A 21,960-nucleotide genomic window follows, 5' to 3' on the forward strand; every position below is an offset into this window, starting at 1 on the left:
GAGTGTAGGAGGTGGATGGGTAGATGAAAAGCACACAGGAGAGAAGCCTCCCAGAGACTGTTACTTGCTAGAAAGGGGTGTGCCTCCTAGTTTTTCCAGCCACAGCCTGTAAGATCATACTATCTAGTCCTACCAATTCACAGACCCTCGATATGCACCAATCACAAGTTGTCCTGACCTGGATGACTAGAGCCCCAGTGTGCACAGGTAAAAGGGACAGGTTCCCAAGGCTTATTATGGCCGAAGCCAGTTCCATCAGAGCTGGCGTAAGCTGCCAGCGCAGCTGTGACAGGAGTCAAGCCTCCTGAAGCAGAAACCACGGTGTGGTGGTTGTTGCAGCTGCAGTAGAATGTCCTCAGGCCATCCATGAAGTGTTCAAAGCAGCTGGGTTGCCATGACAGTCTGGCTAGTCATTCACTAAGTAGCTTGTTTAATTGACAGCTCTCCTTAAGTCATCTGAGCACAAGAGAAGAGTGACAACTATCTCTTAAATGTCAAAGAACTCTTCCTTGACTTTGGTCATTTAAGAGGGAAAAACCTTGGGGGGTGTGGACAGTAAAGGCCCAACATCTCAATAGCATTTAGCAGTGCTTAGTCTGTGGGGGTGGGGGGTGGGGCTCTCTGTCTCATCACGGTGACTGGCAGAAGTAGGAAATTAGTGTGTTCTTCTCCCACATCTTTAGAACTTGTTGAAATAGTACCAGTTATTCCACCAAGTCCCTGTAAACAAGTTCTAGTTCACATTTAGGGCTTGTTTTTATTTTCTTTACGGATCTCAGGTTCCACAAGCACAGATAGCAGTCCCTGCTCACAATTATGAAACCATGATGGAGAGACAGTATCCGGCCAGAGGTAGCTCTGTCAGAGAGCTGGAGCAAGGATTTGTGCTTATGGCTCCGTAGGTGTCCTGAGCTGGGTACATTAGGCAGTTGTCAGCCTACTGTGATATAACGGATGGTATTTACATGAGACACTCCTACTGTGTACCCTGGTGTGTGTGGATCCCAGCAGTAGCGTCTTTTAGAACAGCAATTCTCATCTATCAGATATCCTGCATATGACTCATAACAGTAGCAGTTATGAGATTAGGAGTGGCAATAATTTTATGGTTGGGGGTCACCACAACACGAGGAACTGTATCAGAGTACCACAGTGTTAGGAAGGTTGAGAATCACTGTCTTCGAAGGACTGCTTTTTCTTAGAAACATGAAGATGAAAGGCGGTGTGTGGAAGATGATCTCTACCAAAGTCAAATGTTTGCAAACTTGACCATTTTAACTCCCATTAAATACAAATTTTCTCGCATTGCACCTCAAAACAGAGCTTGTTTTCTGCGGTTGATAATTACTGGTTTTGACTACTTAATTATGGTGCTTCTGATTGCTGTGCAGGACGGTTTAACGCTCACCTTGGCACTGGTGACTCTGTAGTCTGGGATGCAGATGGGCTTCCGTCTGTGCCTTTCCCCTTAGCACTGCAGCAGGCAGCGCTGTTAGATGGCCGGCGGCATGGAGGGGTGGCAGCGCTGGGCCTTTTCGCCTTCTCTGTGTACCTTACTTGGGAGGGAAACTATGTTGACCGCTTGCCATCCGTTTGCCACATGTTGCTGTATAATTTGGAAGTCAAATGCTTGTGATTTATCATAACTGTTGAGCTCAGGCTTAATTTAGTTTCAAGCAATAGCAAGAAGAAATTCCATTTACGCTGTCAGACAACCCCTCCCCCCTCCAACTTTGAAACAATGTGCTGCTCTTCATAAGAGATGAAAATGTGAGCTTGCGAGTGTTTACTAACACGTATGTATCTGCTCAGCTGAGGCTGTGCCAAGGATAGGTGTTGAGGGATACAGTAAACAAGAGACACAAATTCCCATTTGGCTGGTAGATCTCTGTGAGTTCAAGGCCAATCTTGGCTTCATAGTGAATGCCAGGCCAGTCAGAGCGACACAGTGAGAACCTGTCTTAAGAAACAAAACAAAACAAAACAAAACAAAACAAAACAAAACAAAAAGTCCTAATGAACATGTAATATGGTGGTACTTGGAATGATTTGCTATAGGATTATTAACAGTGTGGCATGGAAAGGCACACCAGTTTGGACCTTAGGGTGCCAGTGTCTACAGACTTTAAACTTAAGAAAGAAAAAGAAATCAAAAAATACTTACCTAGGTCAATGTGAATTACTTTTAAGGTGTAAGATGTGTTTAGTGACCAAGGACCCCAAAGGCAAACGTGTCTTGGATTTGAAATCACCATTAAAAGCTAAAAGGCAAGACCAGAGAGGCGATTCATTGCATGAGAGAGTAAGCTACTTTGTAGAGGACCCAGGTTTGGTTTCCGGCATCTGCTTGGGACGACTACCTGCAATTCTAGCTCTAGCTAAGGCAGGTCTCAGCTTGTGGGATTTGACCCTTTTGGAGGTCAAAGGGCCCTTGCACCGGGGTCACATAGCAGATGTCCTGCACACCACATACTTATTTATATCATGTTTTATGCCAGTAATGAATTACAGTTATGAGGTGGTGATGAAAGCAGCTTTATGGTGGGGGAGAGGTCACCACAACATGAGGAACTGTCTTAAAGGGTTGCAACATTAGGAAGGCTGAGAGTCATGTTCTAGGGGATCCAACTCTGACCTCTGCAGGCACCCGCACTCATGCCAACATTCCCACTCATAGACACAGACGAACCACCAACCAGAGAGCACACACAGGCTGGTCCTAGGCCTCCTGCTCATGCGTGATGATGAGAGCTTGGCCTTCATGTGGGTCCTGAACAGTTGGAATGGGGACTACCCAAGAGTTGTCGCCTGTAGGTGGGACATGTTCTTCTAGCCAGCCCGGCCTTGTCTGGCCTCTCGGAGACTTGGGATGCCAGGTTGGGGGGATACCAGAGAAGGGGGGGAAGTGACCAGGAGGGGGACAGTGAACAGGATGTGAATAAGTGAACAAATAAACAAACTAAAATAAGTGGGAAAAGACTGTGAATGATAGGACTCTGTTTGCTTATTCCAGTTACAGAAGTTGAGGGTTGAGGGAGCGGATTGGAATTTAGTTGTTGATTGAAAAGTTGCCCATGAGATGGGCTGGAGAGATGGCTCAGTGGTTAAGACTGACCGAGGACTGGTGTTCAACACCCAAATGGCAGCTCACAAATGTCTGTAACTCCTGTTCCAGGGGCTCCAACACCCCACACCGACCACAAGACACACATGCAGTCAAACAGCAATGTACATAAAATAAAAATAATTTAAAAGTGTAGTCTGAGAGAAATGAGGCTAAAGAGTTATGTGCATGTGTGCATGTGCATATGTATGTGTGTGCCTTTGTGTGTATGTGTGTATGTGTGTGAATGTGTGAGTGAGTGTGTGTGTGAGTGTATGAATGTGCATGCGTGTGTTTGTGTGTGTGTGAGTGTTTGTGTGTGTGTATGTGTGTGAATGTGTAAGTGAGCGTGTGTGTGTATGTGTGTGAATGTGTGAGTGAGTCTGTGTGTGTGAGTGTGTGTGTGAGTGAGCGTGTGTGAGTGTGAGTGTGTGAGTGTGAGTGAGTGTGTGTGTGTGAGTGAGTGTGTGTGTGTGATGTGCATGCTATACCACACATGTGAAGGTCAGAGTGCAGATGCAGGGGGTTGATTTTCTCCTTCTACCATGTGGGACCTGAAGATCTCCCTCAGATTGCAAGGCTTGGCAGCACGTACCTTTACTCTCCAGCCTGCTCACTGGCCCTAGCCCAGTTCTTTTATGGCAGAGGTAAGGTCAGAATCTTGTCACAGCTGTGACAGGCAATCAGGTCCTTAGACTATGTCAAAGCTCAAACTGATGATCTCGTTGAGTTCCAGAGAGAACAGTCCCTAAGAAGCTGGAGGTGATGGGGTTTTCACTGAAACGCTTCTAGCCTTTAGACCACGAACATGAGGGATAGGGAGGAATGCAGACATTTAAATGTCCTCTCTGTGTCCATTCAGAAATCGCTTATCTGAAACGCGGGCTGTAACTGGCATGAAATGGCTTTCCCTAAGTAAAAGCGACTTTAGTTGCACTGTACGGCTTCCAGCTCAACACAAAGGATGATCAGTTTATTTTATTTAAAAAGTATTCAAACAGTCTTATGGATGACATCAAATAACCTACATATTACAGTGTACAAGTTAATGCTTGTAATAGACATCCACCCATGAAACTTAGGACCACATCAGAGATAATAAACTGTCTCGGTCTCTAAGCTTTCTTGTGTCTACTGACGTTATCTCCTTCTTGACACTCTCCCTGTCTCTCTCCCTTCTGCTATCAGCAGTGTTTTAGAAAATTGTGTAAATCGAAACATAGTAGATAGTTGTTTTAAAAGTTCTTTTTGTATGTTCTCTCCCTCCTTGTGTGTGTGTTTGTGTGTGTGTGTGTGTGTGTGTGTGTGTGTGTGTGTGTGTGTGTGCGCGCTCGTGTGTGGGAGCACAGATGTCACAGCATGTTCATGGGTATTAGAAGATAACCCATGGGAGATAGTCCTCTCTTTCCCCTCCGTGGTCCTGGGGATGGAATTCAGGCAGTCAGGCTTGGTGGCGAGTTCACAAGCCTTAAAGAAAAGCCCAGCTTTGACTCCACATAATCATTATGGGACATTATGGGACATTATGCAGTTCTGCTTCCGAGGTCCTTCCTGTCTCTTGCTGAGGAGTTTTTAATTGTGTAGTCATCGCACTTCCTCTCGGGTCCCAACTTTAGATGGTTGCTCTTCAGGAGCCCTTATTGGTAATCCTTGCAGAGACAGAACATTTCTGTGCACACCCACCCACACTGGCTCTTTTCTATTCATAAGATATAAAGCAGGGGCTCCCTGGGCTGTTCTGGATGCCACCCCTGTTTTGCAGCTGAGGTGAGCTACCAGACGCTCATTTGCTGGATCAGGTGTGGCAGGGTTGTTTCGGGTCAGAAGCAGAACCCGCGATTTCTATCAGTGTTCCCTGGGAGTCTTGTCTTTACTTGGGGTTCATAGTGGAATGGCTGTGAATGGCAGTTACCCCTTTAGCCTCACCAGAGAGATGAGCTAAGTAAATTATTCCTTCGTGCACAGGGATTCTATAGGGTTGGTTGAGACGCTGATGAGCGTGAGATGGGCTCCATTAATCTGGTAGGTGGACCTTCGTGCACAGGGATTCTATAGGGTTGGTTGAGATGCTGATGAGCGTGAGATGGGCTCCATTAATCTGGTAGGTGGACCTTCGTGCACAGGGATTCTATAGAGTTGGTTGAGACGCTGATGAGCGTGAGATGGGCTCCATTAATCTGGTAGGTGGAAGATGATACCTCCTTTGACCCCTGTGCTGTCTTGATTCAGTAACTTGCTTTCCATGTCGTTCTGGGTGTTGGTCAAGACCGATTGCTTTTTGGTTTCTGTAAAGTGATTAGAGAATATACATAGAGACTTGTCAGTTAATCATCCCTGAGACTGACCTGCCTTTCTGTCTACTGTTTCTTTTGTTTGTTTTTTTTTTTAATATATATAGATGTTCTGCCTGCCTGTATGACTGTGTACTACAACCATACCTGGTACCCGAGGAAGAGTGTGGGTACTAGGAATTGAACCCATGTCTTCTGGAAGAGCAGCCAGTGCTCTTAGCCACTGAGCTATCTCGCCCCGGTCCAGCTGCTCTTAAGGACTTTGCTATAGCCTTGATGAATTTATTGTCTGCCTCTGGGTCTGGCCTTCCACATCTCTGCTCCTCTGAAGGAAAGTATAGGCTGGCCTGGGAGGGCAGGTTCTTTATCTGGTAAAGCCAGCATGTGCATGTGGGGTTAGGATGGGCAGTTGACAGGTAATTAGGAGATAGGAAAGAGTCCTGAGAGCATGCCAAACAGACCCTGCCCCTTGTATTCTGAGCATACTCACCCATCCACTATAAGAGTGAGCAGTTGTCATGGCCCATTTCGTTGTCTGGGTTCTTTCTGGCCAAGTCAGTTTTTCTGATGTAGGAGCAGCCATGCTGAGGCATTCATGTGTCTACTGTCCCTGGATGGAGGAACTTGCTGTATGCTGACCAACCAGTGGCACCGTTTTGTTTCCCATGTCTTTCAGGTTTCTAATTCTGAAGAGTCTAATGGCAGCAACGGTTAGAGTTTTATGAGCATAAGAACCATGGGAGACAACTGTGTCTGTTGTGTTCTTAACAGCTCAGTTAACTGCTGGATTGTGAGTCTGTTGCTGTGGACTGACCACTCCCACTTCTCTCAGTGTGGAGAGGAGAGGAGGTAAAGAGGAGAGGCTAGTTTGTTGTAGTGGTGAGCTAGGGTGGGGTGCAGGCGCAGCAGAGAACTCTGGGTGTGTTTGGTTTGAACTTTGTGTACAGTGGTTATTTGGAGTCTGTTGGTACAGTGTACTCTGGCAGCCAAAAAAAGAAAAAAAAAAGCTTTCCTTGGGCTACTTAAGAGCACTTGTTCTTGTAGAGGTCATGGGTCTAATCACCCATGACTCCAGTTCCAGGGGATCAGTTGCCTTATTTTGACCTTTGTATGCACCAGGCCTGCGTGTGGTATTCAGACTTCTATGCAGGCAAACTCTCAGACACATAAAATAAATGAATAAGTCTAAACAAAAAAAAATTTTTTTTTGGTTCTTTTTTTTTTTTTTCCGGAGCTGGGGACAGAACCCAGGGCCTTGCGCTTCCTAGGCAAGCGCTCTACCACTGAGCTAAATCCCCAACCCTTAATGTTATTTATTAGTATTTCTCTCTATATTGTATGTATTTTGTGATAACGGGCTTGTGGGGGCACGTGAGCCACAGGGTTGGGGGCTCTGGCACATATACCATAGTATGCATATGGAAATTAGATAACGACTCTGTGGAGTGAGTTCACTCCAGCCCTAGGATTTCACTGCCATGTCTGGCTTTTTATGTGAGAACTGGGAATCTTGATCATTTCAGCTTTGAAAAAAAAAGCGCTCTACTTTTTGAAAGCCTGTTATATGTTTCCTGGTAATCTATTGTGTCTATATTAATTTAAAATCCGTCTTTTCTTTTTTATAAAGTCTGTTGACATTTATTGACTGCATTTAAATTTAATGATTACTATGGGAGAAATTAATACCTTCATGATACTGTTTCTCCCTGTCTGGGAACAGAGTACCTTTTGCATATTCATGCATTAAAACATTTTTTCCAGAGCAGGAGAGGTGGTTCAGAGGTTAAGAGGGTCAGAGAGCACTGGCTGTTCTCTCAAAGGACCCGGGTTCAATTCTCAGCACCCACATGGCAGCTCAGAACTTTCTGTGCCTCCGGCTCCAAGGGATCCGACATACTCACACAAATATACATATAGGTAAAACATTAAAAAATGGAAATAAAATATATAAAAAAAAATTAAGTCTTCCTATAGCATTTAAAATTTTGTTTATGTAGGCTAGTATCTACCTAAATTTGACCAGGCCGGGAGTTTGGAATGGTTTAGCCTATAGTAGAAAAAGATCTTGCGGTTTTCAGGTTTCTCAGAAATTCCTCTTTGGGAAAGATGGTGAGGCCCAATGTTACCTTTTCAGAAGACCACAGTGTCACTCACGTCCTCAGAGAGAGTCTTGCTGCTTCCTTGGCACCCGTGTGCAGATGTCTTATTGACCACATTTGTGCCTCTGGGTTGTGGAGCCACCAAGAGGAGCCTTCTCTTGGCTAGGAAGATGTCTCAGAAGTAACCCTGAAGCTGTGTTAGGTCTCTGAAGGGAAGCTGAGAGATTCTGAGCAGCCGGGTCCTGACAATGAAACCCTCCACTGGGGCAGTGTTGCAACCTCACATAAGTCGTTTGTGGATTAGGATGGTGTCCACACTGTCCTGTTCTCTGGAAGCTTGCCTATAAGATGAAAGGGGAGAACAGGTACACAGTCTTTGCAAAGGCTTTGAAAGACTGCAGGATATAAGGCTGTGTCGACGCAGAAGGGCAGGAGCTGAGGGAGAGAATGGTGATTTGCAAGGAAGAGGCTGATAGCACAGCTGCCCGCCCTCCACATGAACTGAGAATGTTTGCAGCAGCGGACTAGGTTGGCTTATGAAGGGAAGGAATAAGCTTCCTGCCTGTGGGAGCTGGAGGCAGGGTGACACCCACACCTTCCCAGGGTGGGACACGTGCATGGGGACAACTGCAAGGTCTTCCACAGCACTTCCGGTTTCAAGATTTTATTGTTCAACATGCACAGTAAACTTAAGGTGTGTATGTGCCTAACATAATTTAATACTAGCTGACTGTAGCTTCCATGACTTGACTTGGTAGCTTAATTACACATATAGAAGAATATTTTATTTTATTTCTTAGGACTCATAACTGCTTAGATATAGCAGGTATAGGTTTTTCTTTTAATTTTCTATCTATCTGTCTGTCTGTCTGTCTGCCTGCCTGCCTGCCTGCCTGCCTGCCTGTCTACTCATGAATACAATCCCCAGCAAAGAGTACAAGACTTGACTGGCAGAGGCAGGCTGCCTGTTTACCAACTCTGGCTTTCCTTGTCTTACAGTGTGGCTGCACACATTTCCCAGCTTGCCTTGTGTGGAGCTTTAGTCTGCTCTGTAAATATCAGCTGCCGGGAACTGTGGCCCATCTTCAGTCCAGGGCTCTGCAGAAACAAGTGATCGCCTCACACTTTTATGCCTCCCTCCAGATATCTGGATGCTCCAGTGAAGATGTTTTGGATGACGGAGCCACAGAGCAGCTAGAGCCAGGCTCTTTAGATCACAGCAAGGCAGAGCAGCCTTGGGCTGTCGTGTGACCCTCTGTCTCTTTACATACTCTTTATGTATATTTACTATAGCACCTAACCATAACTAATGCATAAAATTAAAAAATACTAAGAGTGCCTAATATATCTCTCCCGTTTGTAACCTGTTTCCTCCTGCCATGGATAAGCACTTAGGAGACCTCAGTGACTATAATCACCTTCACTTTGCTACAATTGTATCACTTACACGGACATCCTCAGCAAGTGTGGATTACTGCTTGCATTCTGGAATCTTTAGTGCACTGTGGTTATATGTTTACATACGTGTGTTTTCTGCGTGTGCTCAAGACCTGTGTGGCTGCTCTTGAACTGTTGACTTCAGCTCGTGGTCCTGTACCGTGCCTCTTGAAAGGGGCTATTACTTCCATCACTCTGTCCAGGGTTTCATTGGATGACTATCCACAGTGTGCTTGTTCATTTTGCCATTGAAGATTTTTTTCTTCCCCCTCCGGAGCTGAGGATCGAACCCAGGGCCTTGCGCTTGCTAAGCAAGCGCTCTACCACTGAGCTAAATCCCCAACCCCAAAGGTTTTTTTTTAAAATTCTTTTTGCATGTGGCCATTGTGAACAATATCATGTTTGAAGACTGTTGTTTATTACCTCAATCGATGCTCATGTTCTACCTATAAGTAAGTAGTGGAGTGGTTGGCTACATGGAGACTGTCTTCAGTCTGTAAGAAAATGCCAAGCAGTTTTCTAAAGTTGATGTTGGCCTTGTGTAAGAAATCTCATGACTCAGACATTGAAGTTTGCACATAACACTATCAGACTTAGAAGACTGGCGTATATGATGGGTGTGTAATAAGGTCTTATTTAGGGCTTAGCTAGTATCCACTCATAAAGGTTTAAAACATGATTCTTTGTATTTGGGCTTTGTTTTTTCTGTTTGAATTTGAGGTTGATTTGTAGCAGTTTGTGTTGGCTAGAAAGGACATTGTTTTATAGTTAGCTGCATGTGAGTTTTACCTGGAGAAATCATAAAAAAGATCAGTCCCATTTCTAACGCAGGGATAGCCAAGAGTCTCTTTAACTTTCCAGTGTATGGCTGTGCACTAGCTCTACCAGATGGAGCTGAGCACAGCATCCTGAAGCTGAAGATGTTCTTTCTATCTTTGCAGCCTGCTGAGCACCCTTGACCTTTGACCCTTAGCTGTCTGCCTCATTCCTTTTTCATTCTCCTCAGTGCAGCGTCTCTCAAAAACTATTATACAAAACATAGTATTGCCAAGTAGCATTAGAAGGGGCATCCCATAGAAGGCAGTTGGTGTTTGCGATCTTTGTAATAAGGGTGTTTGAAACATTGTTTCAATGTATTCTATATACAGTGATTACTGTTCTGTTGGGAACAGGATCTCATTATGCTAACCAAGCTAGGGTTGAACTTCCTGGATTCTGCCCTGGTCTCCCAAGTGCATGCATATGGCACTATTCCTGGCTACAAAACTAATTAGACACGTTCTTTAAAGAAATTACTCACACTAAACCTTCGAAGTTGGTGCATATTTGCACTTAAAGCCTCTCTCAGTTCAGAGAGTAGCCACAGACAAGTGCTCATGGCCACGTGTGGCTCGTGGCTATCAAAGTGAACAGTGTAGGTGGGTCAGAAAATTGGCGTGGTGAGTGCATTGTTTGTTCTACACTGAACGCCTGGGGACCCCTCCAGTAAATAAAATTTAAAGCCCAAAAAGAGAAAATGCAGTCTGTTGTTCAAGCAGGGTGTGACTGTGTACATTATAGACACACACAAAAGCCTGCTCTCCCTTAGCCTGTGAGAAAATAGGAGAGGTCCTGAATCTGCCATGTCTGCTGTCACTGTAGAGTGGACATGTCACTCAGGAAAACTCAGGTTTGAATGCCTTAAGACATTCTACTTAGAATCAGGCTGCCGGCTCTGGGAGGTCAAGATGGTTAAAATAGGAAACAGATAAACATATTAGTGGCCAAAGCGGTTTCTCTCATTCTGCAACTTATTTTCTGATTCACCAGCTATTTTCTGTTTTTTTCTATTAAAAACAACCCAGCGCACCACATATTCAGCCAGTGCAGCTATGAGTGCTGTCCAAAGCCAAGGCGCACACGTACCGTGGAGGAAGCCACTATTAGAGAAGAACCGGAGATACAGATAAAAGGCCAGCCGCAGACTGACAGATGCTGTCTGCAAAACAATAGATGCAAATAAAGACATCTTAGTCACAAGGAGAATTAAACCTACTAGAAAAATATGAGAAGGCTATCAAGTAGAAGGTTAATGTCCGACAGATCTATTAAAAAATGACATTTAAAAAAAAAAGTAGTGAGATGAAATCTTCTGTTCTCTAACTCAGCAAAAAATGCCAAGTCTGGCAGTACCAGATGTTGCTAGGCATGTGGAACAGCGGCACTCACGGCTGAGTGAGCCTGAGCAGGCCCAGGCTGCTCCGGAGAGCAATTTAGCGGATGTAGTTCAGTGGAAGATGCTTGCTTACCTGTGAGTCTGCACCCACACAGTCAAGCAGCAGAGTCCTGCTCAACAGGCCAGCAAGCACGGTGCAGTGTGCGCCTCAGATGGACGTACGTCAGAAACCAAGTGTTAGGAGTAACGGCGAGAGCTCAGTCTGTTTTTACCATTTAGAAAGTTACACATTCAAAGTGATACACTATAGAAAATGCATAAAAGTGTGAAAGCACAGAGGAGTACTACAGTCACTTTTAGACGGGTGGATGTCTTGTGAGGAATGGAGGGGACAGGGTTGGGAAGGCGTTTACCCAGGAGGCACTATTGCAGGCGTAAGCTTGCGCACACTGGGCATTTCAAGTCTTTTTCTGTTCTTTCCTTCATCTAATGTCTTGATGTCTAGTTTTCCTAGGCTGCAGCCTATGGAAACAGAGTAGCCTATGGTTGATACGAGAGAACGGAGTTGATGGTTGAGCATCCTCCAGTAAGCGCAGTGTGGTAGATATGCACAGACTCTATGGTGATGACAGTGATGCTAGCCTGTGGTACACACACAGCAGGCTTGCTAGCCTGTGGTACACACACAGCAGGCTTGCGTCAGCAGAGGTGTGTGTTTAGTGAGTGCATGTGTATGCATAGGCCAGCTTCGCTCTTACGCTTTAGCTTGTACTTCTCACCTGTTATACATCTTGGTGGTCATCTTCCGTGTCAGGACAGGCAAATCTTGCCTGTCTCTTTAACAACATTAAAACATTTAACCACATCCGATTTGTGCTTTATTTTTCTGGCTTGTGTGGTACGTTCTTCTTCTGTGTGACTTTTTTCCTACTGTCTTTTAAGAGTTTTTGGTATACATATTTTAATTTCCTTTTTGAGACAGTCTCACTGTGAAGCCCAGCCTACCCTGATCTTGACTCTCCTCTAGTCTCACTGCCCAAGTGGCTGGCAGGAGTGTATTTTAAAGGGACTGGCCCTTTGTCATGTGTCTCATAGATGTGCATATTTTTTACATTGTTACTTACAGCGCGTGGGTTTTGTTGCATAGGAGCTTCAAGTATTTATGTAGGAAATCTGTTTGATTTATAAATTAGCATTGTTAAATTATGATTTGGATTAGTAGGATATATTTGTTTGCACTGTTATCCAGGATGTATACTTAGGTGCTCATTTTTACATCTAGTCAGGATAAGCTAGGATTTGCTGCAGTAACAAGCCATTGCTAAGACAGGTGTAAAGCACCCTTTCTTCCATCTCTAAGGCAAGTATAAAATATCATTTCCTCATCTCTCCATGTCTGGACATAGGTTCACACAGAAACTTTCTCTCCTCATCATTTCTGGGACACTGTAGACAAAAAGGTGGATCTGACCACGGTTGTTGTAGCACACCATTCCTGCTTCCAACCTCCCTCCATAAGAGCTGGGATGCAGTGCCTCACTGATGGGCTACCATGCTCCTTACAGTTGGAGAGATGTTTTTGGTTTTATTGGACATTGGCATTTATAAATTGTCTATGCTGTGTTGTCCAGTGTCCTTGCGTGGGTCACAATGTTCCCACAAGAGACTTTCTTTTCTGTGGTTTTGCAGTATTTTCCCTCATTTATTTTTTGCCTTTCCCCCCCTGATATATACTCTTAAGATCTTATATAATTAAAAAAAAAAGCTGTCAATCTTTTCCTTTATAATGTCTGTGGTTTCTCTTTGGAAAAACTTACGAAATTCCTAATCACTTTTACAAATTTATTTGGAGACATTACTACTTTCTTTGAATGTCCTGTAGTCAGTGTTGTCACTGTTACTTAGAAGTGGCAGAAGGCCCTGAAAGTTTGTCCTTTGCTGCTGAAGACAAGCACTTTGAAGATAACTTCACTGGTGTGTCTCAGGTGGAGGCTGTTATGAGTCTTTTTCTGGGCAGCAGATCAAAAGGCGTCTTCTCTGTGAATGAGGAGGTTAGCGACTCGGTGTTAAACTAGCTGAGAAAGTCTCAGTTTTCTTTCTTCCCATCGTCCTATGTCTCAGTTAGGGCTTCATTGTTGGGAACAGACACCATGACCAAAGCAGCTCTTCTTATAAAGGACAATGTTTAATTGGGGCTGGCTTACAGTTTCAGAGCTTCAGTCCACTATCACCATGGTGGGAATGTGTGAGCATGTAGGCAGACGTGGGGCTGGTGGAGGCCTGAATGTTGCTGCCATCTTCATCTGAAGGCAGCAAAAGGGGACTGACTGTTTCACCAAGAGTGGCTTGAGCGTATATATAACCTCAAGGCCCGCCTCTACCCTGACACACTTCTCCCAGAAGGCTACACCTACTCCAACAGGGTCACACCTAATAGTGCGACTTCTTAAGAGTCAAGCATTCAGACACATGCGTCTGTGGGGGCCATACCTATTCAAACCACCACATCCTGACTTCCTCCCATTTCCTATTTGCAAATTATCAGGTCACTGGAACAGGATGCAGCTCTTCCTCTGTGTAGGGAGAGATGGGTTCTAGATCCCACCAGATATGAGAGTCTATGGATGTTCAAGTCCCTTCCATAAATGTACAGCATTTACCATTCAGCACACATTTTTCCATTGACTTAAATCATCCCTGGGTGGCCCGAAATGCCTAGACACCGAAATGCCTAGACATCGTACATGCTCTGTGAACAGTTGCTTCACTGGACTTTTGGGAAATGGAAAGGAAGAGTTTGTACATGCTCACTACAGATATGTTTTTTCCGGGTACTTTCAACTCATGCTTGGTTGAATCAGTGTGCAACCTGCAGAGAGAAGTGACTGTATTGCTGTGTGTGTGTGTGTGTGTGTGTGTGTGTGTGTGTGTGTGTGTGTGTTTGTGTGTGTGTGTGTGTGTGTGTGTATACACACAGGCACAGAGGTCAGAAGACAATGTGCAGGTATTAGGTTTCTCCTGCCACCACGTGCGTTCTGGGCATTAACTCAGGTTTTCAGGTGTGGTGGTGTGTGCCCATTACCTGCTGTGTCACCCCACTCACCTGTAGCATGTGATATTAAAAAACAATCCTCGGTGTCACCATCATGATCTGTTCCCAGCCCAGGCCCACGTTTTCCCTTTTGCTTAAGCCTGTCTCACCAAAGCTGGCTTTGCCTCTCTGGAGCTTCGAGATGCTCTTTCCTCCCTGTGCCTGGCTGCTGCCAAACGTGCTCAGCACTCCCAAATTTCACCCGCTGGCTGGGGTGCACTCTGCAGACCCCTGCTCTGCCGTGGTTACCTTTCCCTGGAGCTCAGTTGAACCGCCACGAGATGGAAACCACCAGACAATCTTAGTTTAGAATCAGCAGATAACACAACCGCTGGGCTCAGAACCGAGCATCCTAAATTCACCAACCATTCTATGTCAGGAATCTTCTGGGGGCGGATCCTCCCAAACAGCTCCTGGCCTCCTACATCAAGTGCCCCCCCCTTCAGTAAGTCCCTCCTCCCAGCTTCCCTCCTCCTCTCAGACCCAGAAGTCTCCACTCTTTCTTGCTCAGTGATTGGCTTCTTGTATTTATTATTATAATCAATTAGGGGAAAATTCCGCCACACTCGCCTCTCTTAGGGTGTGGGTCATATTGGAAAGTAGGGAGAAGGGTCAGAGAGAAGCAGGAAAGGCAAAAGAAAAGAGGGAAATACAGGGTAGGGGCTGGGGTGGGGGGGATCACATAGCACATGGACCACGATGGGTCAATCCTGTTTTACAGAGCGATAGATGGTAACTTTAGGCCTTAATAGTTTGAGAATACATTTAAGTGCCATCAAGACAGCCAGCCCTCCCAAATGTGTCCTCTGACTTGCAGTGCATATTGTGGTGCATGCACGAATGCAAGCACTCATGCAGAGAGAGAGAGAGAGAGAGAAAGAGAGAGAGAGAGAGAGAGAGAGAGAGAGAGAGAGAGAGATTTAAAAAGTAAAAGAAGAAAATAAAATTCTTTTATTCTAAACTTTTCTTTTAGAAGAAAGTATATATAAAAAGTTGACCTGGACTACATCAACTTTCTCTCTCTCTGTGTCTCTCTCTCTCTGTGTCTCTGTCTCTCTGTCTCTCTGTCTCTCTCTGTCTCTGTCTCTGTCTGTCTCTCTCTCTGTCTCTCTCTCTCTCTGTCTGTCTCTGTCTCTGTCTCTGTCTCTCTCTCTCTCTCTCTCTCTTCCCCTCTCTCTCTTTTTCCTTTTCTTTTTTTTCAGGTTTTTTAGACAAGAGCTCATTGTGTAGCCAGGCTGGCCTCAGGCTCACAGTCCCTCCATCTCAGGAGCGCTGGTGTTAACAGTTGGGTGCCCCGTCCCAGGTGTACATCGAATGCCTTGGATCATGTCTGGCATCTCTGTAAAGCAGCTTGTTGTCTGCTAAGTGAGAAAGGATGGCCACACATGTAGAATATACAGCATCATTTCCCCACAAGCTACTCATCCCTATTTCCTGGTCTGGACAGGCGTTATCATCTTCCACCAATGGCTCTTGCCTTTTCTCATGCTCTCATGGCTTAGCCGATACTGACATCAGGTGCTCTGATTGGTCCACATGACCCTACTGTCCCAGTAGGACCGGGTTCTCTCGCCCCGGGGACTGTAACAGCAGCCTTGTACATGGTCTCTACACACACCTTGTTTTGTGCCTTCCAAGGCAGAGGCGCACGTGCGCGCGTGCGTGCGTGTGTGCGTATGTATGTGTGTGTGTGTATATGTGTATATGTGTGTATAGGTGTGTGTGTGTGTATGTGTATGTGTGTGTCTATGCATGTATGTGTGTGTGTGTATGTGTGCGCGCGCATGCGTGTATGCGTGCACAGTGCCTTCTTTATTAAAACATCTTCAATCTTTTATATTTAGTAGCTAAAGGCCTAACTATTACACACAGTGGCCATGCCGAGCTCCCCGACATCTCTCACAGGTACCCATTTGCCCTTACATTACTGGGTCTTCAGTCTGCCCTTTACTGTCCAGCGCTGGGCTCTCACTCTTCAGGACTCTGTACTGGAAAAAAGAATATAGTCTTGTATGTCAAAAGTTGTGATTGTGTGGAATGAGGCCTGGTCTCACTGTCCTTGGTGTAAAAGAGCTAGAGCTAAGGATTGGTGATCACAAAGAGTCTCTGAATCTCACCTTACTGGGCTTCTGCCACAGTCACAGTTTCCTTTATGCCATATAAACATGTGAGGCGAGAAGGGCATGCGCCCTGGGGAGAAAAAGCTCCCCGGGTGGTAGTACCCCGCTGGTGTTGGGGACCACTGGCCCTGCCTACCATGTCACCTGCTTTTGACATTTACCGGTCGAGCTTGTTCTTAAAATATTTTCTGTACAGCTTCTAAAAGACTTTCTAACGTCTGCTGATGTTCCTGTGTGTCTGCTCGCTTTTTCTGTTAGATTCTAGTTACCCTCGGATAGGGTTAAGCCTTATGTTTCCAGATTGCTTGTGTTTTGTCTGTTGCAAACGCTCTGTAAATTTCTTGCTTGATTAAGGGATATTTGGGAGAGAGGGTTGAAGTGCTTGAAAGTTTTTAAAGTCTAAGGAGCATGTAGATAGGTGTTAGTAGTTAGCGTCAAGAGCAGTGACTTTTCTAGTGTATTTGGCTAATTTTGGCTAATGTATTTGGCTAATTTTCAGAAACACAGTTAAAACTCTTTAGGAGAAGCAAGTGCTAGAACCCATCAGAAAGACGTTTGTCTTGCACTTGGTATGTTTCAGAGGACAGTGGTCTCACAGACACAGGGAGTAGTGCTGGCAGTTCTTCTCACAAGCCAAGGCAAGAACCTACTTGTCTGTGACTGTAGGAAGAGGATGTTTTATATGCAGGCTTTAAGCAATATTTTCTTGCACATTTCCTAAGAATGAGTTTCAGAAGAGAGAGTGGGCACTTTTCCTTAACTTCATTAAGCAGGAGACCCTTGTTCTCAGGCCTGTCGGTGGGGAGAGAGCAGCCTCAGGCTTGCCTCTGCATGTGAGGAGCTTGGCTCTGAGCATGTGAGGGTTAAATGGTAGCCCTGTGGGAACATGTCTGATTGTTGTCATTCACCCTGCCCCTCCGCTACCTAAGACACAGTAGTGACTCCAGAAGCCCCACTATGCTCTCACTTCCATGGACAGTCCTATGTCCCCATCTTACCAACTTCTGGAGACTTGGGGGAGCTGGACCCTGCCCTGAGCATTGTGGGAAACTTGGAGCTTTACTTCTCTATTAGTTGTGAAGACCTGAGTCATCTGAATAGATTTCTCTATCCCTTCACCACAGAGTGCCCTGTGCTTTCCATCCCTGTGTCTTCACTGTTGTCCCTTCCCTTCAAGCTTGCCACACTTGACCTCACCTGGGCACACCTGTCTCCTGCCAGGTGCAGTGCAGGAAGTGGATATTGACCATCACCCAAACTTAAAGCTCCTCCCAGGGAAACGCACTACTTATTGGTTTGGAGTTTTTTAGTTTTTGTTTTTGTAAACTAGAAGAACTCAGTTTTATATGAACTGTGGTATTTTTTTTTTGTCCTTAGAATTTAAATGTAATGTTGAAGTTCCAGTCTATTGCTAACACAAACTTTTAATTTTTCTTTACAGGTCAACTTTGTAGTGTGCCAACTCTTTGCCTTGTTAGCAGCCGTTTGGTTTCGAACTTATCTACATTCAAGCAAAACTAGCTCTTTTATCAGACACGTAGTTGCTACCCTTTTGGGCCTTTATCTTGCATTTTTTTGCTTTGGATGGTAAGTAATTATTTTGATCATGTTTAAATGAATGCTGTTAGGTAGATTTGAGAATCGAGTGTAGAGGGATACATTACACAGGGACTTGTTCTGAACTGTATTTACAAAGTGTTCAAGGCTATCTTTCAAAATCTTCTAGTCTAGCAATGAGGGGTTGGGAATTGCACCGCTTGGTTTTTATCTTAGAGAAGATTTTCTTTTTATAATTTATGAACAGGGGCATGAGGAGTTATAAAGGCAGCCTGTTGTTAAATAGTTCTTTTCACTCATCTTGCAAATATTTTATGCCAAGACAACCAATAAATTACTGTGTTGTTTGTTCCTTTGGGTTTTCTTGGTGCTGTTGGCTCTGACAAGTCTGGGGAAGCCCATCTGACTGACTCCTGTACTGTTAGCACAAGAGGCTTTTGTTTGTTCTTGGAGGAGAAAAATTGTTTCAGAGAGAAAGGTTTTTACTTGGGATATCTCTCTCTGTCTGTCTCTCTGTCTGTATCTCTTTGTCTCTCCATCTGTCTGTCTATCTCGCTCTCGCTCTCACTCTGTGTGTGTGTGTGTGTGTGTGTGTGTGTGTGTGTGTGTGTGTGTCTCCCAGTCTTCCTCACTGGGTTATCCTGAGAGCTTACCCTTCAAAGCACTGCCTGTGCTACTTGGCACCTGTGTCATGTCTGACAGAGGAAAGCAGGACAGGGAGGTGCTCAGTCACTTTTGGGCTTCTTGGTGACTCACAACATTCCCTCCTGGATGAGCATTCGCAAGTGCTTACCATTCACAGATGGGGACTCTGGGCTTGCTCTTCTGCAGACACCTCTCCGAGCTAAGAAGGCAGTGGGCTGTACTCACTGGGTCTCTGCTTGGTTTCCATGGTAGGATGGATGGCAGGTGTCACTCCTAGGCTAACGTTTACTTGTCTTTAGGGGTTTGTGTTTTATCCTAACAAGGGCTGCAGTATCTGGTATTTCTTAATCTGCCCTTTGCCTCCAGCAATTGCGAATGTTTCCTAGGAGTCTATGAAAATTCAACTAAGAATAATTTATCTGTGTCTTTCATAAATCAATCAACTGAGCATAATCTATTCCATCTCTGCCATATTGCTTGCCCCTGGCTACCTCTCTAATAGGTTATGGTACTGGACTGTCTGTGGCGGGTGTATATAGTGTTGTGATTTTTGCCATTGTCTTAAGATCCAAGCAGATGGTCCTTTTTACTTTTTGGATGACATCAAGTCTGTATAATCGCAGTTTTCTCAGGTTTCTGCTTTGACTTGGAGGAGGTAGTGTATATTTTTAAACATCATAGAGCTTTTCCAACATAGATTAATGTGAGGGACTATAGTACTCTCATTATCCCACTTAATAGCTACTAAACCCCCACCCTTATTTTATCTTTCTCCCACTTCCTAGAGCATCTTGAAAGGTATCTCAGTATGTACATTCATCATTAATAGCTAAATATTTCCTATGTGTGTAGCATGTTTTCCTGAGGGTTGGAGACATTTCTAGCTGAGGTTGGCCTAGGATCCTGTGCCTGCTGTGCTCTGTGGAAAAGCTGATGCCTACAGTGGGCAGGGGAAGGTGGGGGTTGGGGCAGGGTGAGTGCCTCTCAGTCCTTTGCTGAGAACTTTCAGGGTGTTAAATCTTCATGGATACCTTGTAACACAGCATCATAGATAACAGGCTTTAACTCAAGGTTAAACTGTCAAGTCTCAAGTTACATATGGTAGCAAGATACTTATTTGCTTAATTGGGTTATTTTTAAAAGAGATAATTTTTTTAAAAAAAATTCTGTAGTTAAGAGGGAGGGAGCAGATAGCTTCTGTTAACTGGTATAACTTAGTGATAAGTATTATGGTTTCTTGTTTAGCTTCCCATTTGTGCTTTTTGTTGTTATTGTTATTGTTGTTGTTGTTGACAACTTCCCTTTGGAGGACATATTTGCTCTGTAAATAGAATTGCTCACTTCACCTACTTCTGTTCAGCCCCCCTCCCCTTTTGTCTTAGTGCCTACAAGCGTCTTATAGCAATTATTATTCATTTAATTATCTTTTGATAGGGCTATACTGTATTAATTGGCCACTGAGGTGGCTCGGAGGGTAAAGGTGATCGAGGCGGCCAAGCCTGCTAACCTGAGTTTGATCCCTGGGAGCTACGTGGTTCTGTCCAGAACTGAATCCTGCATGTTGTCCTCTGACTTCCACAGGACTATAGGCATACCCATGTGCACAGGCAACAACAATACACGGATGTTATAGAAACTTCTCAGGAGAGTACAGGGTAGTGAAAGCTTAGACTGTGAAACCTGTCAGATCCGGATGGATATCAGTGCTCTGAGACTGGCAGCTGCTGTCTCCTTAGCTTTATTTGTCTGTAAAATGGAACTTGAGATTAATTTCCGAGGCCTGGAGCACCCCCGAGGAGCACCAGACCGTGCCGATTAGCACGAGCAGGTCTGTTACAGGTGACTGTTCCTTATCTGAAATTCTTGGCATTAGGAATGTCTGACTTTGGAATATTTACATCTTTCCTGGCTTTCCTGGCTGAAGGTCTCTAGTACAGAAACCTGCATTCCGGGATACTCCAAAATAGGAAACTTTTTTGAGTGAATTTGTGGATTAGGGAGGCTCAGACTGTGCTACGGTTATCCAGTTGGTCAAGATTGGGCATTTCTCTGTTTATCCAATCCCATTGTTACCATTTGTTTCAGATAGTACTGAAATTAGCTCCCTCTGTGCCTCTCTCTAGAGCCAGTTGACACTTTCTATAATCCCAGAAACCTCAAGTGGCTAGAACTTGCTTTCTGTGCCCATGGTACTAATGAGGAGTAGTTCAGTGAGGGGCAGTGTGAGGAATCTCTCCAGTAACTCTGGTAACTGTGTAGAGCAGGGACCTGCTGCCATTTGTGGAGTCCACAAGTCAGATGAATTCAGCTGCTAAACCTGACTTACCACAGCAGCGAAGGCTAGCATGTCGACTAGATGCCTAAACGTTACTCCACACCAGAAAAGCAGCTAAGCGTGTCAGGAGAGGAGCCTCAAGACTGTCAAGGCACGAGGGCAGGGTGACATTTGAGGAGTAAAACTGTTGCCTTCAAAGTCTTCGTGCCCAAGGAAATTTCCCCAGAAAAGGGAACACTTTTTTTTTTCCCGGTAATCCTCAGCCCTGTTCCTCAGCCCTGTTGAAGAAAACTTGAAGCATTAAAGTCCTTCCAAGTACATAACAGAATTCAGTAACATTCCTAAGGGTCTGTCAGTAGACTGCTGGTGCTGATAAATAAGATATTTCAATTCATTATTTTAAAGTTTCTTTCTATTTTCATTTGTATTTGTATATGTTTTCCTGTCTCCATAGCCCTTTGATTGTAGCAACACCACGGGTCATAGCTGTTTTCTGGATGTGTGTATGTGGTGTGTGTACCTGTGTGTGGGTGGAGTGTGTGTGTGCGCGCGTGCGAGCGCTTGTGTACATGCACAGTGCCTGTAGAGGTGCAGACTGGCCTTGTGGTGGGTGAAGGGCCTATCTTCTACAGCCTGTTTTGGGATCTAGTCCTTATTTGTAACTTATCTATAGAAAATGTGTAAGCATTTTTCCACATTCATATTATCTGATAGTCTATGATATAGTAATTCTAATCATGTGTTAAGATTCTTATTAATACATTTTACATAACAATTGCATAAGTTTACTCTAAAACATGGCATCAAAAAGGGAAGTTGAAGGAGAGCAAGTGTGTGTGTGTGTGTGTGTGTGTGTGTGTGTGTGTGTGTGTGTAGGAGTGGAGAGCACGTGCACATATGTGAGCTCAGGGATGGTTTTGGTTGGGTTTGGTCCCAGAGGTCTGTATCATATTTTGCCTACAATTTGTGATGTGACTAGATAAAATAGTTTTGTCGTTAAAATGCTTGACTTCCGTATTGGGATATTAGAAAGGACTGACATGCAAACCAGAGTGTCTACAAACATAGTAACTTACTATATTTTTGGAAGGAAGTGTGTTTGACTCGAGCCGCTGTGCTCTGAGAATAGATTTGGGTGTTGTTAGTAACTTGTTCTGTGAATGGCACTTCAGAAGGTCAGCACAAAT

The 21,960-nt window shown here is 44.6% G+C and overlaps 1 protein-coding gene across 4 annotated transcripts in view; it reads left to right on the forward strand.

Annotated features, from left to right (window-relative positions):
• Nucleotides 1-21,960, forward strand: part of Mboat2 (membrane bound glycerophospholipid O-acyltransferase 2) — a 126,580-nt gene that overhangs the window by 27,470 nt on the left and 77,150 nt on the right. For 2 of the 4 annotated variants that reach the window (NM_001108016.3, XM_087553178.1), the window contains 1 exon segment: nt 17,738-17,883. The exons of the other annotated variants lie outside the window; for them this stretch is intronic. In NM_001108016.3, the coding sequence (NP_001101486.2) occupies nt 17,738-17,883 (146 nt within the window). 4 annotated transcript variants of the gene reach the window in all.

This window comes from Rattus norvegicus, chromosome 6, assembly GCF_021556685.1.
Source record: "Rattus norvegicus strain SHRSP/BbbUtx chromosome 6, alternate assembly SHRSP_T2T, whole genome shotgun sequence".
In the NCBI taxonomy this organism is placed as follows: Eukaryota; Metazoa; Chordata; class Mammalia; order Rodentia; family Muridae; genus Rattus; species Rattus norvegicus.